The 20,424-nt window shown below is 44.8% G+C and overlaps 1 protein-coding gene across 1 annotated transcript; it reads left to right on the top strand.

Moving 5' to 3' along the window:
* Window positions 1-1,621: 1,621 nt before the first annotated feature.
* On the top strand, window positions 1,622-11,767 carry Zscan5b (zinc finger and SCAN domain containing 5B). The gene is made up of 5 exons (NM_001447190.1): window positions 1,622-1,688; window positions 4,052-4,519; window positions 5,413-5,619; window positions 7,806-7,959; window positions 10,973-11,767. The coding sequence occupies exons 2-5, from the start codon at window positions 4,157-4,159 to the stop codon at window positions 11,701-11,703; spliced, it is 1,455 nt and encodes a 484-aa protein (NP_001434119.1). The 5' UTR covers window positions 1,622-1,688; window positions 4,052-4,156; the 3' UTR covers window positions 11,704-11,767.
* Window positions 11,768-20,424: the final 8,657 nt, after the last annotated feature.

Raw genomic sequence — 20,424 nt, 5'->3', positions numbered from 1 at the left:
GGTCCCCAGCTCCGAAAAAAAAAAGAACCAACAACAACAAAAAAAAAGTATCTAGGGACCCCCGAATGGCTCGGTGTGTGAAGGAGCTTGCTGAAAACCGGATCACCTGAGTCCGATCCTTGTGCACTTGAATACGTGCCCCTACCCCACAGTACACACAAAATAAACAAACAAAATGTAGTAAAATTTAAAGGAAACATTATTTATTCCAAAATAGAATGTTTCAAGACACTTTTATAGGAAAACAAAGCCATGCAAAGCAAAAAAAAAAAAAAAAGAAAGAAAGAAAAAAGAAAAAAAAAAACCAAACCAAACCAAACCAAACCAAAACAAAACAAACAAACAAACAAAAAAAACAAAACAAAACCGAAGGCAAAGCTGGGCAGTAGCAGCACACACCTTTAATCCCAACACTCCAGAGGCAGAGGCAGGTGGATCTATGAGTTCAAGAACAGCCTGGTTTACTGAGTTCCAGGACTGCAAGGGCCACACAGAGAAACACTGTTTCCAAAAACCAAACCAACCAAGAACCAAGCCAAACCCCTAAACAAAACAATAAAACAAAACCCAAAAAGGCAAGAGTCTTAGTGTAGAGGTGCTGTGGAGAGAGACCATGACCAAGACAACCCTTACAGAAGAAAGCACTTAACTGGGAGTCTGCTCAAAGTTAGGCATGCCTACTCATTTATTTTAATTATTATTAATTTTTTAATTATTATTTTTTTTAAATACTACTTTTTCCTGGGAACAGGGTTGCTCCAGGTAGCCTGACTGTCCTGCTTCTTTCTCTGCAGGCCAGGATGGCTTCAAACTCACAGTCATCTGCCTACCTCTGCCTCCTGAGTGACAGGATTAAAGGAGTGTCCCACCGCTGCCCAACTAAAAATATTTTTCGTTAATTTTTTACAAATGTTATACATGTACACATCACATTTTGGCCATATCCTTCCCTACTCCTTACCGTAACTTGTCCCAGAGATCGGACCCTAAGGCTTCACACATTCTTGGCAAATGCTTTAATCTCTGAGACGCACCCTCAGTGTGCCAAGGCCTATCTTATTTATTTATTTATTTATTTATTTATTTATTTATTTATTTATTTATTTATTTACTTTTAGAAAGGGTATGATGTAGCCCAGGCTGGCCCCAAACTTCCTATATAGCTATAAATGACTTTAAACCTCTGATCCTCCTAGCTGCGATTACAGGTGTGTGTCACCACACCCGATTTTATACAGTGCTAAAAACAGATCCCTTGCATGCTAAGTCATACACTCTGACTGTCTGAAGTGAATCCCCAGCAGAGGCAGACAAAATTATTTGTTTATTTATTCTTTTTTTTTAAAGTATGAGATGGCATCTCGTTAAATTTCCTCACTCACTCAGAAGCCCAGGCAAGCCTTGAATGTACAATCCTCCCGTCTCAGCCTCCCCGGTAGTTGGTATCATGACCACACCCTGGTAGTTTAATAAATTTATCTTCCCTCTGGCACTCCCGCCATAAATCTATCCTCCGGATTTCTAAAATGACATCTAAAATGGCTTGAGGCAATCTCTGGTCAGACCGGTAACCGGAAGACAGTCCCGCTGCTCTCTATATAAGCGATGGCTCTGTGACTCCCAGCACTTTGCAGAGTGAGAGATCTGGGAAGACTGCAGACTGCTGGCTCGAAAACAGGACTAGCAAGGTAAGTTAACCAGTGAGGAAGGTGGGCTAGCAAAGCTTCGTTCTGATGCAGACACAATCAATGGAGGCTCCCTCAAGGTTTAACTGGGCCCAAGGTACCTTCAGATAGGCAATACGGACCTGAGGCGAAGCCAGATTAGGCTACACGGCAAGGCAAGCTCTCAACAAACAGAACTCCCAGGTCCCTAGAACTCCTCCTGCTGTGTCCTTTTTGATGAACATTTTTCTTTGGTGTTCAGTTTCTGGTAATTAACCATGCTGCTGTTTTCAGACTCCAAGAGCGGATTCCATTTTGCTTCCTCAGATCTATATCTTGATGCTGGGTTGCTGGGTCACGTGGTTGTGTGTTTGAATTTGTTTTTATTCTCTCTCTCTCTCATTGATTTTTTATTGGATTCTTTTAAATTTACATTTCAAATGTTATTCCCTTTCCTGGACAACCCCCCATCCCCTCCCCCTCCTCTTCTATAAGGGTGCCCCCCCCCCCCCCCATTCTCCTAGCAAGGGCTTCTTCCTTTGGTTCCCAACAAGGCCATTCTCTGCTACATATGCAGCCATGGGTCTGTCCATGTGTAGTCTTTGGGTAGTGGTTTAGTCCCTGGGAGCTCTGGTTGGTTGGCATTGTTGTTCTTATGGGGTTGCAAGCCTTGTCTAGTCCCTGATTTTAGTGGGATTGCTTCAAGTTTCTCTCCATTTAGTTTAACGTTGGCTACTGGTTTGCTGTATGGTTTTACTATGTTTAGGTATGAACCTTGGATTCCTGATCTTTCCAGGATATTTTTCTCGTGAGACAGTCCCATGCTATCTCCTGCACTCCATCCTCCCGCCTTAGCCACCCTGAGGTCCAGCATTCTTCTTCTTTTTTTCCTTTTTTTCCCCCCAAAAGACCAGACTATCTTAGTTTAGAATCAGATAACACAACTGCTGGGCACCGAATCTATTGTCCTAATCTCAACAACTATTCTATGTTAGAAATCTGGTGGTGGATTCTGGTGGATTCCACCACCAGATTTAACATTTCCTGGTCTACATGGTACCTCCTATTGCTCTGCCTCGACATCCAAGAAAGGGGCAGCATTATTATTAACACAATTATACCAAACCTTGGATGAAGAGTCCGCTGTAGAGATACTGACCCAGCTTTCAGGAGGTAGATGAAGCAAATGATTGCTAGAAAGCCTAAGGTCAAACCCCCACAATGGGATGAGTTTTAAGCTAGCTTGGGCTATACAGCCCAAACCCAATCTCAAAATGAAAAGTAAAACAAAAACCCCAAACCATTTTGGAACAAGTTCAAATCAATGATGAAACTAGTTCTTGGTTAAAGAAATCTAATTCCTAGCTGGGTAGTGCTGCACACTTTTAACCCCTTGCACTAAGGTAGGTGAATCACTGAGTTCAAAGCCAGCCTGATCTACAGAGAGAATTCCAGGACAGTCAAAGCTACATAGTTAAAATAAAAAACACCAATTCTTGAAATTGAAATTGATTTTTAACACCATACAGGTGGGTGGAGGATGAAGTAGGTTTGTTTGTGGATTTCTTTTTTCTTTTTGTAGAGCTGGGATAGAACAAAGATTCAAGGCAAGCACCCTACCAACTGAGTTACATCTCCAAACTTGCAATCCTCTGTCTCTGTCTCTCTCTGACAGGGACAGAGTATTTCATCTTTTTGTGTAACCCAGGCTGGCTGTCTCACACTTTAGAAAATAATAAGACAGGCTAGTTTTAGAGTCTCCTGTAATTCTTATCTTATTTATACAGTTGGTACTTTAAGTTGTAATTATTTTGTAATGAAATGTTTTTCTATCGACCTTTTGTGTTAAATTTTTGAACTACCAAGTTTTAAGCTACACATGCTTAAAAAGTAGTTTAAATCTAATTTATCTAATTAAAATATTTTTCCAGGCTGGAGAGACGACTCAGTGGTTAAGACCACTGACTGCTCTTCTAGAGGTCCTAAAGTTCAAATCCCAGCAACCACATGGTGGCTCACAACCATCTGTAATGAGACCTGATGCCTTCTTCTGGTGTGTCTGAAGACAGCTACAGTGTGTTTATAATAAATTAAATCTTTAAACAAAAATATTTTTTTCATTAAAAAATTTGTTTTCTGTTTTGTTGATATAGGATTTCTGTGTAGCTCTGGCTGTCTTAGAACTCACTGTGGGTAGACCAGGCTGGCCTTGAATGAACATACATCCACCTGCCTCTGCTTCACAAGCATCCCCCATTGTGGCATCAATTTTGTGTGCACCTAACAAAGCCGTTATGTCCAGAACTGTTTGGGGGGAGGGTATGTTATGAGGAATGATGAAATCTAGGGGGCAACAGAATTAAACTAATCCACTTCTCGTTTCCCAGGTGTCTGGACCAACATCAAGCCTATCTCTGGCAAAGCAGGTAGGCTCGTTTCGACAGGAGTCACTTCAAACTTTTCCTAGACCGAGGGAAATATTTGACCCAGAAATGGCTACGAATATGCCATCAGATAGCCTTGTCAGATCAGGTCAGCCACTGTCACTAATATCCCAGGCAAAACATGAAGAAAGGCAAAACTACGACCCCGATTTTTGGCACATGAAGTTCCGAGATTTCAGTCCCTCGGAAGGGTCCGACCCCATCCAGGATCTCAGGAGAATGTCTGAGCTATGCTATCAGTGGCTGAGGCCGGACCTGAATAGCAAGGAGGAGATCCTGGATCAGCTGGTGTTGGAGAAGTTCCTAATCAGCATGCCACTAGAGCTGCAGGCCTTAGCGAAGGAGAACAGAGTGAGGCGCTGCAAAGACCTGGAGGAGATGATGCTGAAGGCCAGGAAACACCAGAAGTGGGTAAGCAGAGTCTCAGCTGTGCATGCTGGGAAAGACAGTTGTGGGGGCTGCGGTGACCCCCTTAAACCAGGGGTACAGAGCCCGTAGAGAGGATCTTCCCCTTAATCAGTGACTCTCAAGGGAAGACGAGATAAAGGGCAATATCTGGGGGCTTTTATGGGCTTGTTTAGTCTTTGTGAAGGCTACACAGAAATTTTATTTAGAAGCCAAGGGATTCTAACAGGCCCAGGGTCAGCTTGCTCAGTCAGAGTACACAAACACTGGGTTTTTTTCTAATTTATTTCATGTGCTTTTCTTGTGTTTTCCCTGCACATCTGTGTGATGGTACAGATCCCCTGCAGGAATTAGTTTTGAGCTGCCATGTCAGTGCTGGGAATTGAACTCAGGACCTCTGGAAGAGCAGCCTGTGCTCTTAATCTCTGAGCCATCTCTCCAGTCCCTTTGCTGTTGCTGCTGCTGCTGCTGCTACTGCTGTTGCTGTTTTTGTTTTAATCTGCATGTATTCTATGCACCTTGTGATGGCCCTTGGAGGCCAGAGGAGGACATCAGGTCCTCTTGGAAATGGAGTTAGTTATGAGACACCATGTTGGTGCTGGTTGGTGAAGTTGAGTAGGCAATGAGCAAAGAGCAGTCAGTACTCTTAATCCTGAACTCTCTTTCCAACCTTGCTGCCCCAGACTCCCTGTTCATTGAAACAGGGTCTAATGTAGCCCAGGTTGGTACCCAGCTCACTGTGTAGCTATGACCTTGTGGACCAATCCATGCTCAGGAAGACAGCATTACAAATAAGCCAAGCTGGGATGCTAAATCAGAACGAACAGAAGCAAGAGTGCTAGCTGGGAGAGGAGAACTATATCCAGGTTCTTACATCCTGATTCCCTTTCTGCCTACAGTCCATAATCTACTCCCAAGGCCAGGCATACCTCCTTCGGGATTCCAGCGTTGAGGAGGCTGAAGCCTCACCGGATGAATGGGGGGATTGTAAGGATTTGTTCCAAGAGCACCAATCAAATGAGAGCAAGGAGTCTCTCTACAGAGGCCAGGCTATCCCAGAGCTGCAGAACCTGTCTGAAGAGACTGAAGAACCATCCACCAGCCAGGTGAATGTATGTCACTATCTCGGGGAGCTAGAAGATGGTTTTGAGAGATCTGCTAAGGGCTGGGGTTAGACACACTGACCATAGATGTATATATCCCATGCTTAGACATTATTGTGCAGAATGAAGACCCTGCCTGCCCGCCTACTCATTAAGCTCAGCATTAGAGCAGGCGTGGCCCTGCAAGCCTTTAATCTCAGCTCTGAGGCAGAATGTATACAGTATCTCTGAGTTCAAGGCCAGCTTAGGGCTACACAGTGAGGCCCTTTTTCAACAATAACTGTGAGGCCACCATCAACATAAACTGATAAAGCACACTGCTACCCTGTACTCAAAGCCACTTGGAAAAGCTAAGGTATCAGGCTTGAGGCCAGTCTGTGCTATAGAGTTCAGAGACAGCCTGGGCAACTTATCAAGACCCTGTTTCAAACAAACCAAACCAAAGTCAGGGCCAGGGTGACTGGAGGTAGAACACATGCCTAGAATCCACCAGTGGGGAGGGGATTGTGACTCAGTGCTTGCCTGCACAAAGCCCTAGTACCACAAACCAGTGAACAGGCCAAAAAAAAAAAAAACACACAAAACAAAACAAAAAAAACAAAAACAAAACAAAAAAAAACAAACAAAAACCTAGTAGAATACTTCTCTGATTGGGAGTGAGGAATGAAGCCATGGTGAGTGGAAGGAAGGTGGTTCATTCTCCAGCAGTCTTTCAGGGCCAGAAGCCTTACCTCTCCAGATCCATACCATTACCCCAGCCCCGCAACTTCCTGCTCTTCTTTGAAAACTAACCTTCCTGCCCCCAACCTAGTTTGTTTGGGTAATAACAGCCCTCGGTATGAGGCCATTTGCTAGAGCAAGGTAGACCTACCAGTGATCACAAAATCCCAACTCTTCCAAAGACATCAACACATTGACTGTAAGTAAGTTCCTCCTTGAGGGACTGGCTACTCCTGCGTCCCTCTACTTCTTGCTGGAATGGTTATTGGCTGGATGTTGTAAACGTCACTGTAGCAGCTGTAAGTTCATGAGTTCAACAAGCCTGTCCTGTCCAGACGACTTGGCTTTATTCCTGTCACCAACTCTTCCACTCCCTTGCCCCCCAGACCTTTCACCCTCCCTATTCCCTCACCCTTTTATCCCCCACTGCCCTCTAACCCCCTCCCCATATCTACCTCTTAGAATCTTTTTGCTTTGATTTTCAAGACAGGGTTTCTCTGTATGTAGTAATGGCTGTCATAGAACTTGCTCTGTAGACTAGGCTGGCCTCCAATTCAAGAGATCTGCCTACCTCTGCCTCCTGACTGCTAGGATTAAAGGCATGGACACAACAACTGGCTAAGTGTTTTTATTAATGGTGTCTAGTCACCTCAAAGTCCACAACATGTATCAGAGGAGACCTTTCCCCCATCAGAATCATTCAATTTCCTATTATACTGTCCTATTACATGTGTGGGTATTTTTTCTTGCACGTGTATCTGTACACCATGTGTGTGAGGTGAGAAGAGTGTTATAGACCCTTTGGAACTGGAGTTACAGGTGGCCTCCTTGTGGGTGCAAACCCAGGTCCTCCGCAAGAGCAGTCAGCCTTATCTTCTCCAGTTCCATTAGCCCTAAATCTTAGTATCGCCAAGTTGAGAGGCATTTTATTTTGCTTGTAGAGTCAAGGGCAGGGAAGAATGTTTAGAAAATTAAAGTAACAACCAATATGAGCTTTAGAGGTATGGTAGTTCATGACAGATGTCTGTGGAGAGAATCTTATTGTATGGATGCATCACCTGTCAATCACAGAACCATATGGACTATAGGAAAGGGTAGAATTGAAAGTGGGACATCCAGGAGGCAGAAGGAATTCTGGGATAGAGCCAGATGTGGGAGAGCTTCCTGGGAAGATGTGACAAGACTGATACCTGAGCACAGGTAACCAGCCACATGCAGAGTGTAGATGAAAGTAAGTGAGATAATTAAGTTATGACTTAGTCAGGATGATCTAGCTGTATAGTCAAGGTATTTGTGAATACTTCTGGGAGCATGGGGTTGGGAGGAAGAACCAGGACACAACTTCTACAGATGTACAAATAAGAGAAGAATAGTCATTTATGTGGGATAATAAGGTGGGCTCTAGAAGTATGAATATTCCCACAACTCTGGAACACGCCCATAATTGTTCTTAATTGTCCTCTGTCAAGGAAGAGAACATTTTGCTGGGACTGATTCCTGGGAGGGTACAGCAAGACTACCTGAGACCTGAGCACAGCCTGGGGAATGGCTCAGTTCCTGACTGGGAAGAGGCAGGGGCATCTGTGCCTGTTGGTCAGGACCCTCATCCAACACAGGGTCCTGGTGAGTGCAAGGTGGGAACTTCCTGGGTACTTATTACTTATTGCCTTGTCCAGCACTCTTGGGAGGTTGGTGGGATATTCCCAGCCAACACCAGAGTTGAGTTTGGACAAGACTGGTATAATAGAATCTTTTTGTCCTTTGCATACGCTATTTTCTCATTACTTTATTCACTTTACATCCCAATTGCAGCCCCCTCCTCTTCCCCCAGTTCGCCACACATAATCCTTTACCCATCGCCATCATCTCTGAGAAGGAGGTCCAGCCTGGGTACCAAACCCACTCTGGTACCTCATATCCTCTCCCACTGAGGCCAGACAAGACAGCCCAGTTAAAGGGATGGGATCCACAGGCAGGGAACAGATTCAGTCATTGGAGCATAAAGACCAAGGTGTACATCAGCTATGCATGTGTAGGGGGGTCTAAGCCCAGTCCTTGTATGGTCTTTGGTTGCCCCCAAGGGTCCAGTTTAGTTGACACGGTTTGTCTTCCTGTGGAGTATATCCTTTTTGGGTTCCTCAATCATTCCCCCAACTCTCCCACAAGATTCCCCAAGCTCCCCCTAATGTTTGACTGTGGGTCCCTACATCTGTTTCAGTCAGCTGCTGAGTGGAGCCTCAGGACAATTAATAGTGTCAGGGTTTGGTTCTTGGCCACGGGATGGATCTCCAGTTGGGCCAGTCGTTGGTTGGTCACTCCCTCAGTCAGTCTCTGTTCCATCTTGTCCCTACAAGGCAGGGCAAATTTGGGGTAGAAAGTGTGGGTAGGTGTCCTTATCCCTCCACTGGAAGTCCTGTCTGACTACAGAAGGTAGCCACTTCAGGCCCCATATCCCCCACTGCTAGGAGTCTCAGCTAGAGTCACACCCATAGACTCTTTGGAGCGGCCCCTCTCTCGGGCCTCTAGGCGTCCTAGAGATTCCTTCTTATGCTGATTTCTGTTCACTCTCCTGACCACCTTCCCTCCCCAGTTCTCCCTACACCTGATTCCCATTCCCTTTCCCATTCCCTCTCCCATCCAGTTCCCTCCCTCCATCCACCTCTGATTTATTTTTCCTTCTGAGTAAGATTCAGGCATTTTCCCTTGTGCCTTCCTTGTTTAGTTTTTTTGAGCCTGGGTATCCTGTACTTTATGGCTATTATCCACTTATCAGTGAGTACCTAACATGCATGTCCCTTTGGGTCTGGGCTACCTCAGGATGTTATTCACCACGACCCCCAGAATTATTTATTTTAGGTATATGAGTGCACTATAGCTGTCCTCAGACACACCAGAAGAGGGCATCAGTTTCCTTTATAGATGGATGTGAGCCACCATGTGGTTGCTGGGAATTGAACTCTTGCTATTTGAAGTTCTTATCATACAGGTCTTTCACTTGCTTGGTTAGAGTAACACCAAGGTATTCTATGGTATTTGTAACTTGTGAAGAGTGTTTCCTGATTTCTTCCCCTCTCCCTTTTTTTTAAAATTGGATTTTTCTTGCTTTTCTGGTATGTTTGGACACCCAGTATTTGCTTTGGTGGGAGAACTGGACTCTGATGATGGCAAGTAGTCTTGGTTTCTGTTGTTTAGGTTCCTTCACTTGTCTCTCGCCATCAGGTTGTCTGGTGTTGGCTTGTCTTGCTGACTCTGACAGTCGCCTGGCCCTCCTGTAGGCCTGTCTGTCAGCACTCCTGTAGACCTGTTTTTTTTCAGCCGGATCTGGGAACAGAGAGCTCTGCTCTCAGGTATGTAGGTGTTCCTGGAGACTGGCTTTCAGCTCTCCAGAGCAAGCAGAAACCAGAAGGGCCCTGCCCCTGACTGCTCCTAAGTCCCTGTGCCTAGGGGGCACAGATGGCACTAGATGAGATCCTCTTGGGTCAGGAACGTGGGCAGAAAGTTTTTGTCAACTCTGGGTTCTCAGGAGTGAGCGCACTTCTGAGGGTCCAGCTCTCTCCCCCATGGGATTTGTTTCCTGATTTCTTGCTCAGCCCATTTATCACTTATAAAGAAGGGCTCCTGGTTTTGGTTTTTACTTAATTTTACATCCATTAATGTTGTCTGTATCAGGAGTAGAAGTTCTCTGGTAGACTTTTTGGGGTCACTTATATATACTGTCAGATCATCTTTGAACAGCAATGTTTTTCAGCTGTCTTATTGCTCTGGCTAGAACTTCAAGTACTACATTGAAGAGATAGGGGAAGAGTGGACAGTCTTGCTTGTCCCTGACTTTAGTGGAATTGCTTAAAGTTCCTCTCTCCATTTATTTGATGTTGGCTAGTGGCTTGCTATATATTGTGGGTTTTGGGGTTTTTGTTGTTGTTTTAATGTTTAGGTACGTGCCTTGTGCCTCTGATCTCTCCAAGATTTTTAACATGAAGGGGTGTTGGATTTTGCCAATGGCTTTTTCATCTAATGAGATGATCATGTGGTTTTTTTCTTTCAGTTTGTTTATATCAAGTAGGTTAAGTTTTTTGTCTGTGTGTGTTGTGCCACCTCTGCAACTCAGCTGGTTGTTTCTGGTGACTTGAACTCTGCAGGCCTCCACTGGGAGGGGTCCTGCCAGGCTCCTCTGGGACAGCAGGGCAATAGAAGCAGGAGACCAAGCACATCTCACCTCTGTTGGCTGTGCTCCAGGCTGACCCACTGGCAGGAGATTGGAGGGACAGATTTCAAGCTGGTTGTTCCTGGGGCCCCTGTAGTCCTCCTAAGGAAGCAAGACACTCTTGGGGTCCCACAAGGTTCCTTGGGTTGGCAGGTTGAGCCCAGAGACAGACAATGGAGGCCAAGCGTGTGCAACTCAAATCTGCCTGCTGTGCCAGGCGGACCAGATTGGTAAGCAGAATGGTCTTTAAGTACTGCAAGTCTCAGTGGGTAAAGTCGGCAGGAAAAGAAATCAACCCAAAAACTATCCTCTGACCTCCACATTCTTAGGCTAGCACACTCTTCCATAATCAAGTAAATGTAATACTTCTTTTTTTTTTTTTTTTGAGACAGCATCTCAAATTTTAAATGTTGTATATGAAATCTCTTCTAGCTCTTTCCCTCAGAGAAAAGGGTGCCATGCAGCCCCAGGAATACACGGTTGTGGGTGCTGTACCGTCGTCTACCCATATTCGGGAAAGATATTTAGCCTTGAATAGAGATCTTCAGAGTCTTCGTAGTTTCGGTGGTTTCAATTTACCCACTTCTCAAGGAGTGGCCTCCTACACGGGCAATGCTGAAGATAGACTAAAGACCGCTAATCCAGAGACTGCTCACCCACAGCCGGTAGAACAAGTTAACACTCTTGCTGGCCAGGCTCAGTTTCAGTGTCCTCAATGCAAGAAGAGTTTTCTTTACAAGTCTCACTTCACCCTCCACTGGAGGTCACACACTGGAGAGAGACCCTTCAAGTGCAACTTGTGCAACAAGGCCTTTCTACAGCCCTCTGACCTGAGAGTCCACCGGCGTGTCCACACCGGGGAGAAGCCTTACTCGTGTGAGGTCTGCGGAAAGGAGTTTGCCCATGGATCCACCCTGCAGGGCCACAGTCGGGTGCACACGAAGGAGAAGCCTTATGTGTGTGAGAATTGTGGGCAATGCTTTAGCCACAAGGGAAACCTCACTGTCCATTTCCGCATCCATTGTGGCTTAAGACCCTACATCTGTAAGAAGTGTAACAAGGCTTTCCGACAGCAGGGAACTTGGAAGCGACACATGAAGACCCACTGGAAAAAGAGAAAGGCACGTGCGAGAGAGGAACCTTCAAGAAAGGCACCTGCGTAAATCTGGATCCAGTCTTTTCCCAGAGAAATGGAGGCTGGGTTGCCCCTTTTCCAGGAAGTCTCATTATTTATACTCTGTCTAAGCTCCACCCCCACAGCTACCTGGGAGCAGCCAAGTATGTTCCACCCCACAGTTGCCTAGCAATAGCCAGCTGTGCCTGACACTATCAGAGGCTGCTTGCCCCCCTCCTCTCCCTCTTTTCTTGTCCCCTTTCCCCTTCCCACCACGTGCCCATGGCCGACCTCCTTTCCTGTCCTCTCCTCTTCTCTCATTAAAGTTCTCCATGTGGAACCATGTTGGTTTGGTGTGTTCTGTCCTGGCACGGGCCGAGATTTAAACCCTAACACGCAACCCTTCTTGGTCATTGTATAGAATGTTCTGTTTTTATGCCCCGTGGATTTTCATTCGTTTGAAACAGAACATGTATAATAAATGTTAAGTGTGTTAAGCTTAAATTTTCATCAAAGTTATTCATATGTTGATTTACTGTCTGCCTCTGGAATGCTGGGATTAAAGGTGTGAACCATTATATCAGGGTTTCTTTTCCGTGGGTATGTGTTGCCTGTAAAGCACGCTATCTCCTTGCCCCGTGCTGCAGCCCATGCTATGTCCTCTCCTGGTTCCCCTAGCTTCAACTCGATCACGACCATCCCTCCAACCCAGGGAATCCGGGAGCTGCTGGCCCCTCAAGGCTAGCTTCTCCAAGCCGCCAATAACTGCCCTAGCTGCCCGCTTTCTTCTCCTGCCCACCTCGTCACTGACCCGACTCGCTCTAGTCCTTTTTTCCTTCCTCCTGGGACCCGGAAGTCCAACCTTTCTCCCTTCATCCAGCAATTGGCTTTCACCTTTTTTATTGACATGAAGAGCCGATTAGAGAAACAACCTCCCCCTACATGTATGTGTGGGTCTGTGTGGCACGACATGCGTGTGCAGGTCAGAGGGAAGCTTGTGAGTTGGTTTTCTCCTTGTTCATTGTGGGTCCCTGGGATTGCTTGGTGCAGGTCGATGTCACAAAGTTAATTTAGGAACATGGTCACAGTCTTTTAGCTGGGGATGACCTTGAACTCCTAGTCCTGCCTCCCATCTCCCAAATTCCGGGGGCAGAGAGGATGTTGCAGGTGTGCACCCCTACACCCAGTTTTATGTGGTGCTGGAGTATCAAATAGCTTCACTTTTTTTTTTTTTTTTTTTTTTAAGAATAAAGATCTTGATGTACCACTGCCTGGTACTGGAACTATATAGCCCAGGATGGTAATGAGCTAGCTTCCTGTCTTTTTTTTTTAAAAAACTATTTTATGTGCATTGATGTTTTGGCTATATACTTCTGTATAAGGGTTTCAGATCACCTGGAACAGGAGTTACTGTGTGAGCTGCCGTATGGGTGCAGAGGATTGAACCTGGGTCCTCTGGAAGAGCAGCCAGTGATCTTCATTACTGGGCCATCTTTCCAGGCCCTTCTGCCTCTTAGTTCTGGGATTACAGGCTTGAGCATCACACCCACTGCATAGAGCTTAAACAATTGTTTGAGGTAGACTCTCACTTTGTTTCCCAGGCTAGCCTTGAACTTGCCACCATCTTCCTGGCTCAGCCTTTGGAGTTGTGAGATTTGAGGATTGAGCCAAGACACTCTCTTTTGTTTCATTATTTTATTTTATTTTATTTTATTTTATTTTATTTTATTTTATTTTTAGTGGCCACGTGTAGCTGTTATGAAAGACGTACAGAAGGTGGCTGCAAAGGCTCCTTCCTAACCCGTGGGACAGGAGGTTTCTGTTTTAACTAGATAGTGCTGTACTAGATCGCTTTTCCTTTTAACGTTTTTATGTTTGTTTTACGTGGATTATACACCATGGACGCACCAAGTACTGTGCTGGTCAGATGACAGCATCAGATCTCTAGGAGCTGCACTCATGGATTATTAGCCACCGCATGGGTGCTGGAAATCAAACCTGGATTCTCCAGAAGATCAAGTGCTATTAAAGTGCTGAGTCGACTCTAGCTTTTCTAGCTGGTAAACAAGTAAAGAAATTTTTTTTTTGAAATCAGGTTGAGTTTGGTGCAGTGTGAAAAAAAAAACTGCCCTTTTTTTCCAAAAAAAGTTTTTTAACTTGAGTATTTATTTACATTTCAATTATTATTCCCCTTCCCGATTTCTGGGCCAACATCCCCCTAACCCCTTCCCCTCCCCATTCTCCCCCCATTACCACCCTCCCCCCAACCATGTTCACTGGGGGTTCAGTCTTGGCAGGACCAAGGGCTTCCCCTTCCACTGGTGCTCTTACTAGGATATTCATTGCTACCTATGAGGTCAGAGTCCAGGGTCAGTCCATGTATAGTCTTTAGGTAGTGGCTTAGTCCCTGGAAGCTCTGGTTGCTTGGCATTGTTGTTCATATGGGGTCTTGAGACCCTTCAAGCTCTTCCAGTTCTTTCTCTGATTCCTTCAACAGGGGTCCTATTCTCAGTTCAGTGGTTTGCTGCTGGCATTCGCATATGTATTTGCTGTATTCTGGCTGTGTCTCTCAGGAGAGATCTACATTCAGTTCCTGTCGGCCTGCACTTCTTTGCTTCATCCACCAAAAAAGTTTTTTAAAGATTTATTTTAACAAAACATCCACAAAACAAAAACAAAGAAGCAGTCTCATTTTCTGGTGGTTGATGATGAAGAAAACTTTTAGTCCTGGCTCTTAGGAGGCAGAGTCAAGCAGATCTCTGAGTTCAAGGCCAGCCTGGTCTACAGAGGGAGTTCTAGGACAGCCAGAGCTACTTGGAGAAACCTTCTTTTGAAGAAAAAAAAAAGATTTACTTTAAATTAAGTGTGTGTGTCTGTATGTGGGTATATATGCCTGCAGAAGCCAGAAGAGGACAGGAAACCACTCCCTTGCAATGGGAGTTAGAAGCAGTTGTGAGCTGCCCAGTGTGGGTGCTGGAAATGAAACCCAGTCCCTAGAAGTTCATTATATGCTGAAGCATCTCCCTAGCTCCTAATGTTTTTATCTAGTGTTTGGAGGTGGGTATGTGCCATGATGTCCTTGTGGAGGTCAAAGGATAACTTGTGGAGGAAGCCTGTTCTCTTTCTGCCTTGTGACACCCAGTATCTAATTCAGGTCATCTGACTTGGTAGTGGCTTTACTGGCTCAGTAGTCACCCCTGCCTCTGCTTTTCCATTAAGTTAAAAATCTATTTAGTTATTACATCCCTGAAATATATGAAGCTGTTCTTTTTTTTTTTTTTTTTTTTTTTTTTCGGAGCTGGGGACCGAAATGAAGCTGTTCTTCATGTGGGACAATCTCTTTGTTTTTCAAGATAAGATTCTCTGTGTAACAGTCCTAGCTGTCCTGGAACTGTCAGGCTGGCCTCTAACTCAAGGAGAGCAGCCTGCCTGAATACTGGGATTAAAGGTGGTACCCACCACCGCCTGGAATAATTTCTTTTTTTTTATTATGATTTTTATTTTAACTTTAAGCACATTGGTGTTTTGCCTGCATGCATGTCTGTGTGAGGGTGTTGGATCTCCTGGAACTGGAGTTACAGTTGTGAGCTGTCATGTGGGTGCTGGAAATTGAACCTGGGGCCTCTGGAAGAGCAGCCAGTGCTCTTAACTGTTGAGCCATCTCTTTAGTCCCTGTAATAATCTCTTTTTTTAAAAAGATGTATTCATTTATTATATATAGGTACACTGTAGCTGTCTTCAGACACTCCAGAAGAGGGCATCGGATCTCTTTACAGATGGTTGTGAGCCACCATGTGGTTACTGGGAATTGAACTCAGGACCTCTGGAAGAGTAGTCAGGTGCTCTTAACCACTGAGCCATCTCTCCAGGCCTGTCATAATCTCTTAATTGCAACTTGTTTTTGCTATGCCAGCTGTTTGGATTTATTTGTATGCTTCTTAGTTCATTTGTTTGTGTGTCTATGTATCTGTCTATCTACCTGTCTATTTTTAGCACTAGAGATTGGTCCTCTATGTCTCCAGTCCCTCACTGGTGGATCCAAGGAAAGAATGTTTCTATTAAGTCAGTTACATTCTCAGTCCTCTTTTACAGGATTTTTTTTTTTTTTTAAATTTTGGGACAGGGTCCTGGAACTCATTCTAGTTCAGGATGGTCTTGAATTTGGGATCCTCATGGGTCAGTCTTCTTGGTAGCTAGGATTATAGACCTGTGACATCAGACACAATAATAAATTAATACTTTATACTATATATCTTGTGCATACACATATATGTAGAGAGCAGAGGAAAACCGACTGGAGTTGGCCTCTCTTGCCACCATTTGGGTTCTAGAATGGAACTATCTTGATGCTCCAGGGGCAAGTGCCTTTCCCCACTGAACCATCTGGCAGATCTGCTGCTTGCATTTTAATTACCAAGTTTCTTGATGAATATTAAACCAGTTGGAACGCACAGGCATTCAAGAGTGTCTCCAAGCTCAAGAGCCAGCTGAGAGCACAGAAGGAAAGTGTTTCTCACTTGTCTTTGCTGAGAGGACCACAGAGAATTAAGAAACTTCAGCACAGGGCTCCTGTCATCTGGCAAACAGAAGACCTCAAACAGGCAAGCTGGCTAATTAGTCTCCAGTGTAACACTGTAACACTTGTGTAGCTCTTTCAAAGTTTAACTTTCTTGAATTGGTTTAAATCGATTTATTCCCAAATCCTTCTGCCGAACCCCAGGCTATTTTTTTCTCTTTGGTGTTTTTGTGTGTCCCAGGAGTAGAGTAAATTGGTCACAGTGACCCTGCAGTGAGAAGACCTGAACCTGGGGTGTCACCTGTGTGCAGGGTCCCTGTGGGGGGTATTCCTACCACTTTTAATGAGTCCCAGAGCGTGCAGCTCAGTTCCTGCCAGCTGCTGTTTTAAGTTAACCTCAGAAAGTTAACTCCAAGAACCTGGAAAACCTTATTTGTCAGCTGCTGGCCTCTGGGGTGGCCTGCTTTTTACTCAGTGCTCATTAATTTTAAAAGTGATTGTTGATAATACCAAGAAGGAACAATAGAGAATATGATTGTCCACAACCCACCATTTTCTCTATTGTGCATATGAGTTTGCATGTGTTACTGTGTCCATGAGACGATCAGAAAAGACAATTTTCCAGGAGTCAGCTCTCTGTTTTCACTATGGGGCTTGAGAGGACAGAATGCACATTGCCAGTCTTGGCAGCAAATGCCTTTACCTGCTGAGCCGTCACACTGGCCTATGTTTTCGTGTTTTGTTTTTGTTTTTGTTTTTTTTTTGGTTCTTTTTTTCGGAGCTGGGGACCGAACCCAGGGCCTTGCGCTTCCTAGGTAAGCGCTCTACCGCTGAGCTAAATCCCCAGCCCCTTTTGTTTTGTTTTAAACCAGATGTCATGGATCCCAGGTTGGCTTCTAACTGGCTAGGTCACTGAATCTGGCTTTTTCTCCTACTTCTACCTCCCAAGTGTTAGGTTTATAGGCAGGGCACCCCTACCCCTGACTCTAGAGACTGTTTTAATACTAATACTAATAAAATGTCTAAAGTCAATTTTAATACTAATTTTTAAGAGATTTATTTATTTTATGCATATGAGTACACTGTAGCTGTCTTCAGACACACCGGAAGAGGGCATGGGATCCCACTACAGATGGTTGTGAGCCACCATGTGATTGCTGGGAATTGAACTCAGGACTACTGGAAGAGCAGCCAGTGCTTCTAATCTCTGAGCCATCTCTCCAGTCCCCTTAATACTAATTTTAATACTAGACAAATTTAATATTAAATGACTTCTAAAGATTTTCTGTGTGTGTGTATATATATATATATATATATTTATAAGAGAGTTGATCTCTTTTATCTCTTATAATTATAAATGCATTATTTATATTTATGTGTACACAAATATATAATTTATGTATATAAAATTAGAATGTATATGCATATATGATGTGAACACACACATTTGAAAATGATTTTTTAAAAATATTTATTTATGTGAGTACACTATAGCTGTCTTCAGACACATAACAGAAGAGAGCATTGGATCCCATTACAGATGGTTGTGAGTCACCATTTGGTTGCTGGGAATTGAACTCAGGACCTCCAGAAGAGCAGCCAGTGCTCTTAACCGCTGAGCCATGTCTGCAGTTAGAAATTGATTTTCTAAGGCTAGCACACAAAGCAATGAGTTTCATTATGGCCTCTGTGTACCTATGTGTCCTTACGCTTGGTTCTCCTTTGTTTTCTTCTCCTCTGCCTGAGGCAGGAAACATAGGATACAGTTTAGCCCAGTGGTTCTCGACCTTCCTAATGTTGTGACCCTTTAGTACAGTTCCTCATGTTGTAGTGACCCCAACCCCAAATTATTTTTGTTGCTACTTCATAACTGTAAGTTTGCTACTGCTATGATTGTCATGTAAATATGTGTTTTCTGATAGTGCTGGCCACCCCGTGAAAGGGTTGTTTGACTCCCAAAGGGGTCTCTACCCACAGGTTGATAATCAGTAGTTAGCCTATGACACTATTTGGTTTGTGTTCCCACACTCCCCTTGTGGTAGCCTGGGTCTTGCACTTTCTGTGCATGTACAAACACCCCCTGCAGACTAAGTGTCTAGTAGCCTCAAACTCCCTCAACCCCAGCACATGTATCAGGCTACATGTGCTCACAGCTCTGAATGATAAGTTTCACTGGCCCTGGTAAGAAACAAATTGAGACAACTTTACTTATGTGTATTCTCGACTGTATCCAGATGTGAAGAATGGAAGGGTCACTCTGGCCTGAACTGGTTTTGAGTGCATGAGCATGAGGCCAAAACTGTCCTCTAGTAACCCTTTAGGTAGAATCCTGTACTGACCATCTTATGCTTATGCATAATTGGGTGGTCACATGTTTAAGATCAGCTGCATTATGGGAGAGCATGTGCGCAGTAGGACACAATGACTACATTTCCTCAGTAGCTAACTCTATAGAACCCCATTAAATGAAGCCCCAAAGGATAATCAGGGGCCTTGAGTGTTCTCATTCATTTGACTCACTCTCAGTCTCGGCTGTATATCCCTCTATACCCCATACTAATGCTTTGCTAAGAATAAAATCATCTTGCTTCTTTTGCAAATCCCTGTGATCCCTTATCTCCAATTCTTTAGGCCAAGAACCTGGAAACACCCGGCCCACACCCCAACCACTGGCAATATGTCTTCCCCTGTATTCCTTGCCCCCTTACAACAGGAGCTCTTTATCCCTCCAGTTGGCTTTCCTTTCTGCTTTCTTGCTACATATTTAGTTTACAACTCAAAGCTCAGGGTTCACTACAGAAGTTTAAACATGGAGGGTGACATGACCTAGATTTCCTTTAAAAGCCTGAGTGGTCACTGCACCATTGTCTGCGATGCTGGTGTCCTGCGCAGAGTGAGGGGAGTGGTGCACATAAAAGATGAAAAGAAAAATAAAATTTTAACCAGTGGGAGGGGAAGCCCTTGGTCCTGCCAAGGTTGGACCCCCAGTGCAGGGGAATGTCGGGAGTGGGCATCAAGCGGGGAGGGGATGGGGGCTAATGGACAGGAAACTGAGAAAGGGAATAACATTTGAAATGTAAATAAAGAAATATATCTAATAAAAATGATGTATTGAAAAAGTCTGACACAAGATTGTGATGGAGCCTTTGTCGCAGATGGTGGTAAAGCAAGATGGCTGAGTTCCCACTCAGGAGACCCGAGATGGAGAGCATGAGGTCTCCAGAGACAAACCGGGACAATGGCATACCTGGGTTTAGAACTCAGGGTAGACACTTCAATAGTCAGCAAATAGAAAGGTCTTCTCCTCTCCTCACCTTTCCCCTCCCCTTCCCTTCTCACCTCTCCTCTCTTCTTCTCACCTCTCCTCTCTTGTTCTCACCTCTCCTCTTATCTCCCTTCCCCTCTTCTCCTCTCCTCACTGCTCACTTTTCCCTCCCCTCCTCCCCTCACCCTCTCCCTCTTTTCCTATCTCCTCCTCCCCTCCCCTCTTCTCCTAATGTCTCCTCTCTTCTCAACTTTCTTCTCTCTCCTCCCCTCACTGCTCTTCTCCCCTCCCCTCTTCTCCTTTTCCCTCACCTCTCCTTTCTTCTCCTCTCACCCTCTGTCTTACTTCACCTCTCCGCGCTCTCCCCCATTTCCCTCCCTTTTTCCACTTTTCCATTTTCATCCTGTAGTCCTCTTTTCCTTCTCTTCTTTTCCCCCTTCCTCTCTATCTCCCCTTCTCTCCCTCTCTATCTCTTTTCTTTCTATCTCCCTTTCTCCTCCTCTCTATCTCCATTTCTCTTCCTCTCTATCTCCTCTCCTTCTCTATCTTCCCTTCTCTCCCTATCTCCCCTTCTCTCCCCCGCCCTCTCTATCTCCCTTTCTCTCCTCTTTAGAGACAGAGTTTCATTAACACCCTGCTTGTCTTGGAGAGGGTTTCATTAGCCCAACATTCAGAGTATGGCTACAGCTACACTTCAGATCAGACAGAACTGATCTGTGGAAAGACTAAAGAAAGAGGGGGGAAGGGTCCCCAAGTTTGAGGTCAAATAGGAGGAATAAGAGACTGAAGGGGATTTGGGCAGTTAGAATTCCAGGAAGATGACTACCTAGGGCTAGGAGAACAAAGGGGTGGTGAGCATGAATCTGAGGGAGGACACAGAACGGTGGCTTGCCAGGATGGGGACTACACTGTTCTGTCACTGCATCATGGATCACTGGCAGCGGAACCTAGACACTCGCTCCCAATGGGCCGAAGGGCTTCCCCACCAT

Source organism: Rattus norvegicus, chromosome 1, assembly GCF_021556685.1.
Source record: "Rattus norvegicus strain SHRSP/BbbUtx chromosome 1, alternate assembly SHRSP_T2T, whole genome shotgun sequence".
Classification (NCBI taxonomy): domain Eukaryota; kingdom Metazoa; phylum Chordata; class Mammalia; order Rodentia; family Muridae; genus Rattus; species Rattus norvegicus.
Note: the sequence above shows the minus strand (reverse complement) of the source record. Positions and strands in the feature narration are given on the sequence as shown.

Bases quoted from the DNA above. Each gene is read 5' to 3' on its own strand.
- Zscan5b (NM_001447190.1), top strand. From the start codon at position 4,157: ATGGCTACGAATATGCCATCAGATAGCCTTGTCAGATCAGGTCAGCCA. The intron at 4,520-5,412 runs GTAAGCAGAGTC...TTCTGCCTACAG, and splicing joins CCAGGAAACACCAGAAGTGG to TCCATAATCTACTCCCAAGG. The intron at 5,620-7,805 runs GTGAATGTATGT...TCCTCTGTCAAG, and splicing joins AAGAACCATCCACCAGCCAG to GAAGAGAACATTTTGCTGGG.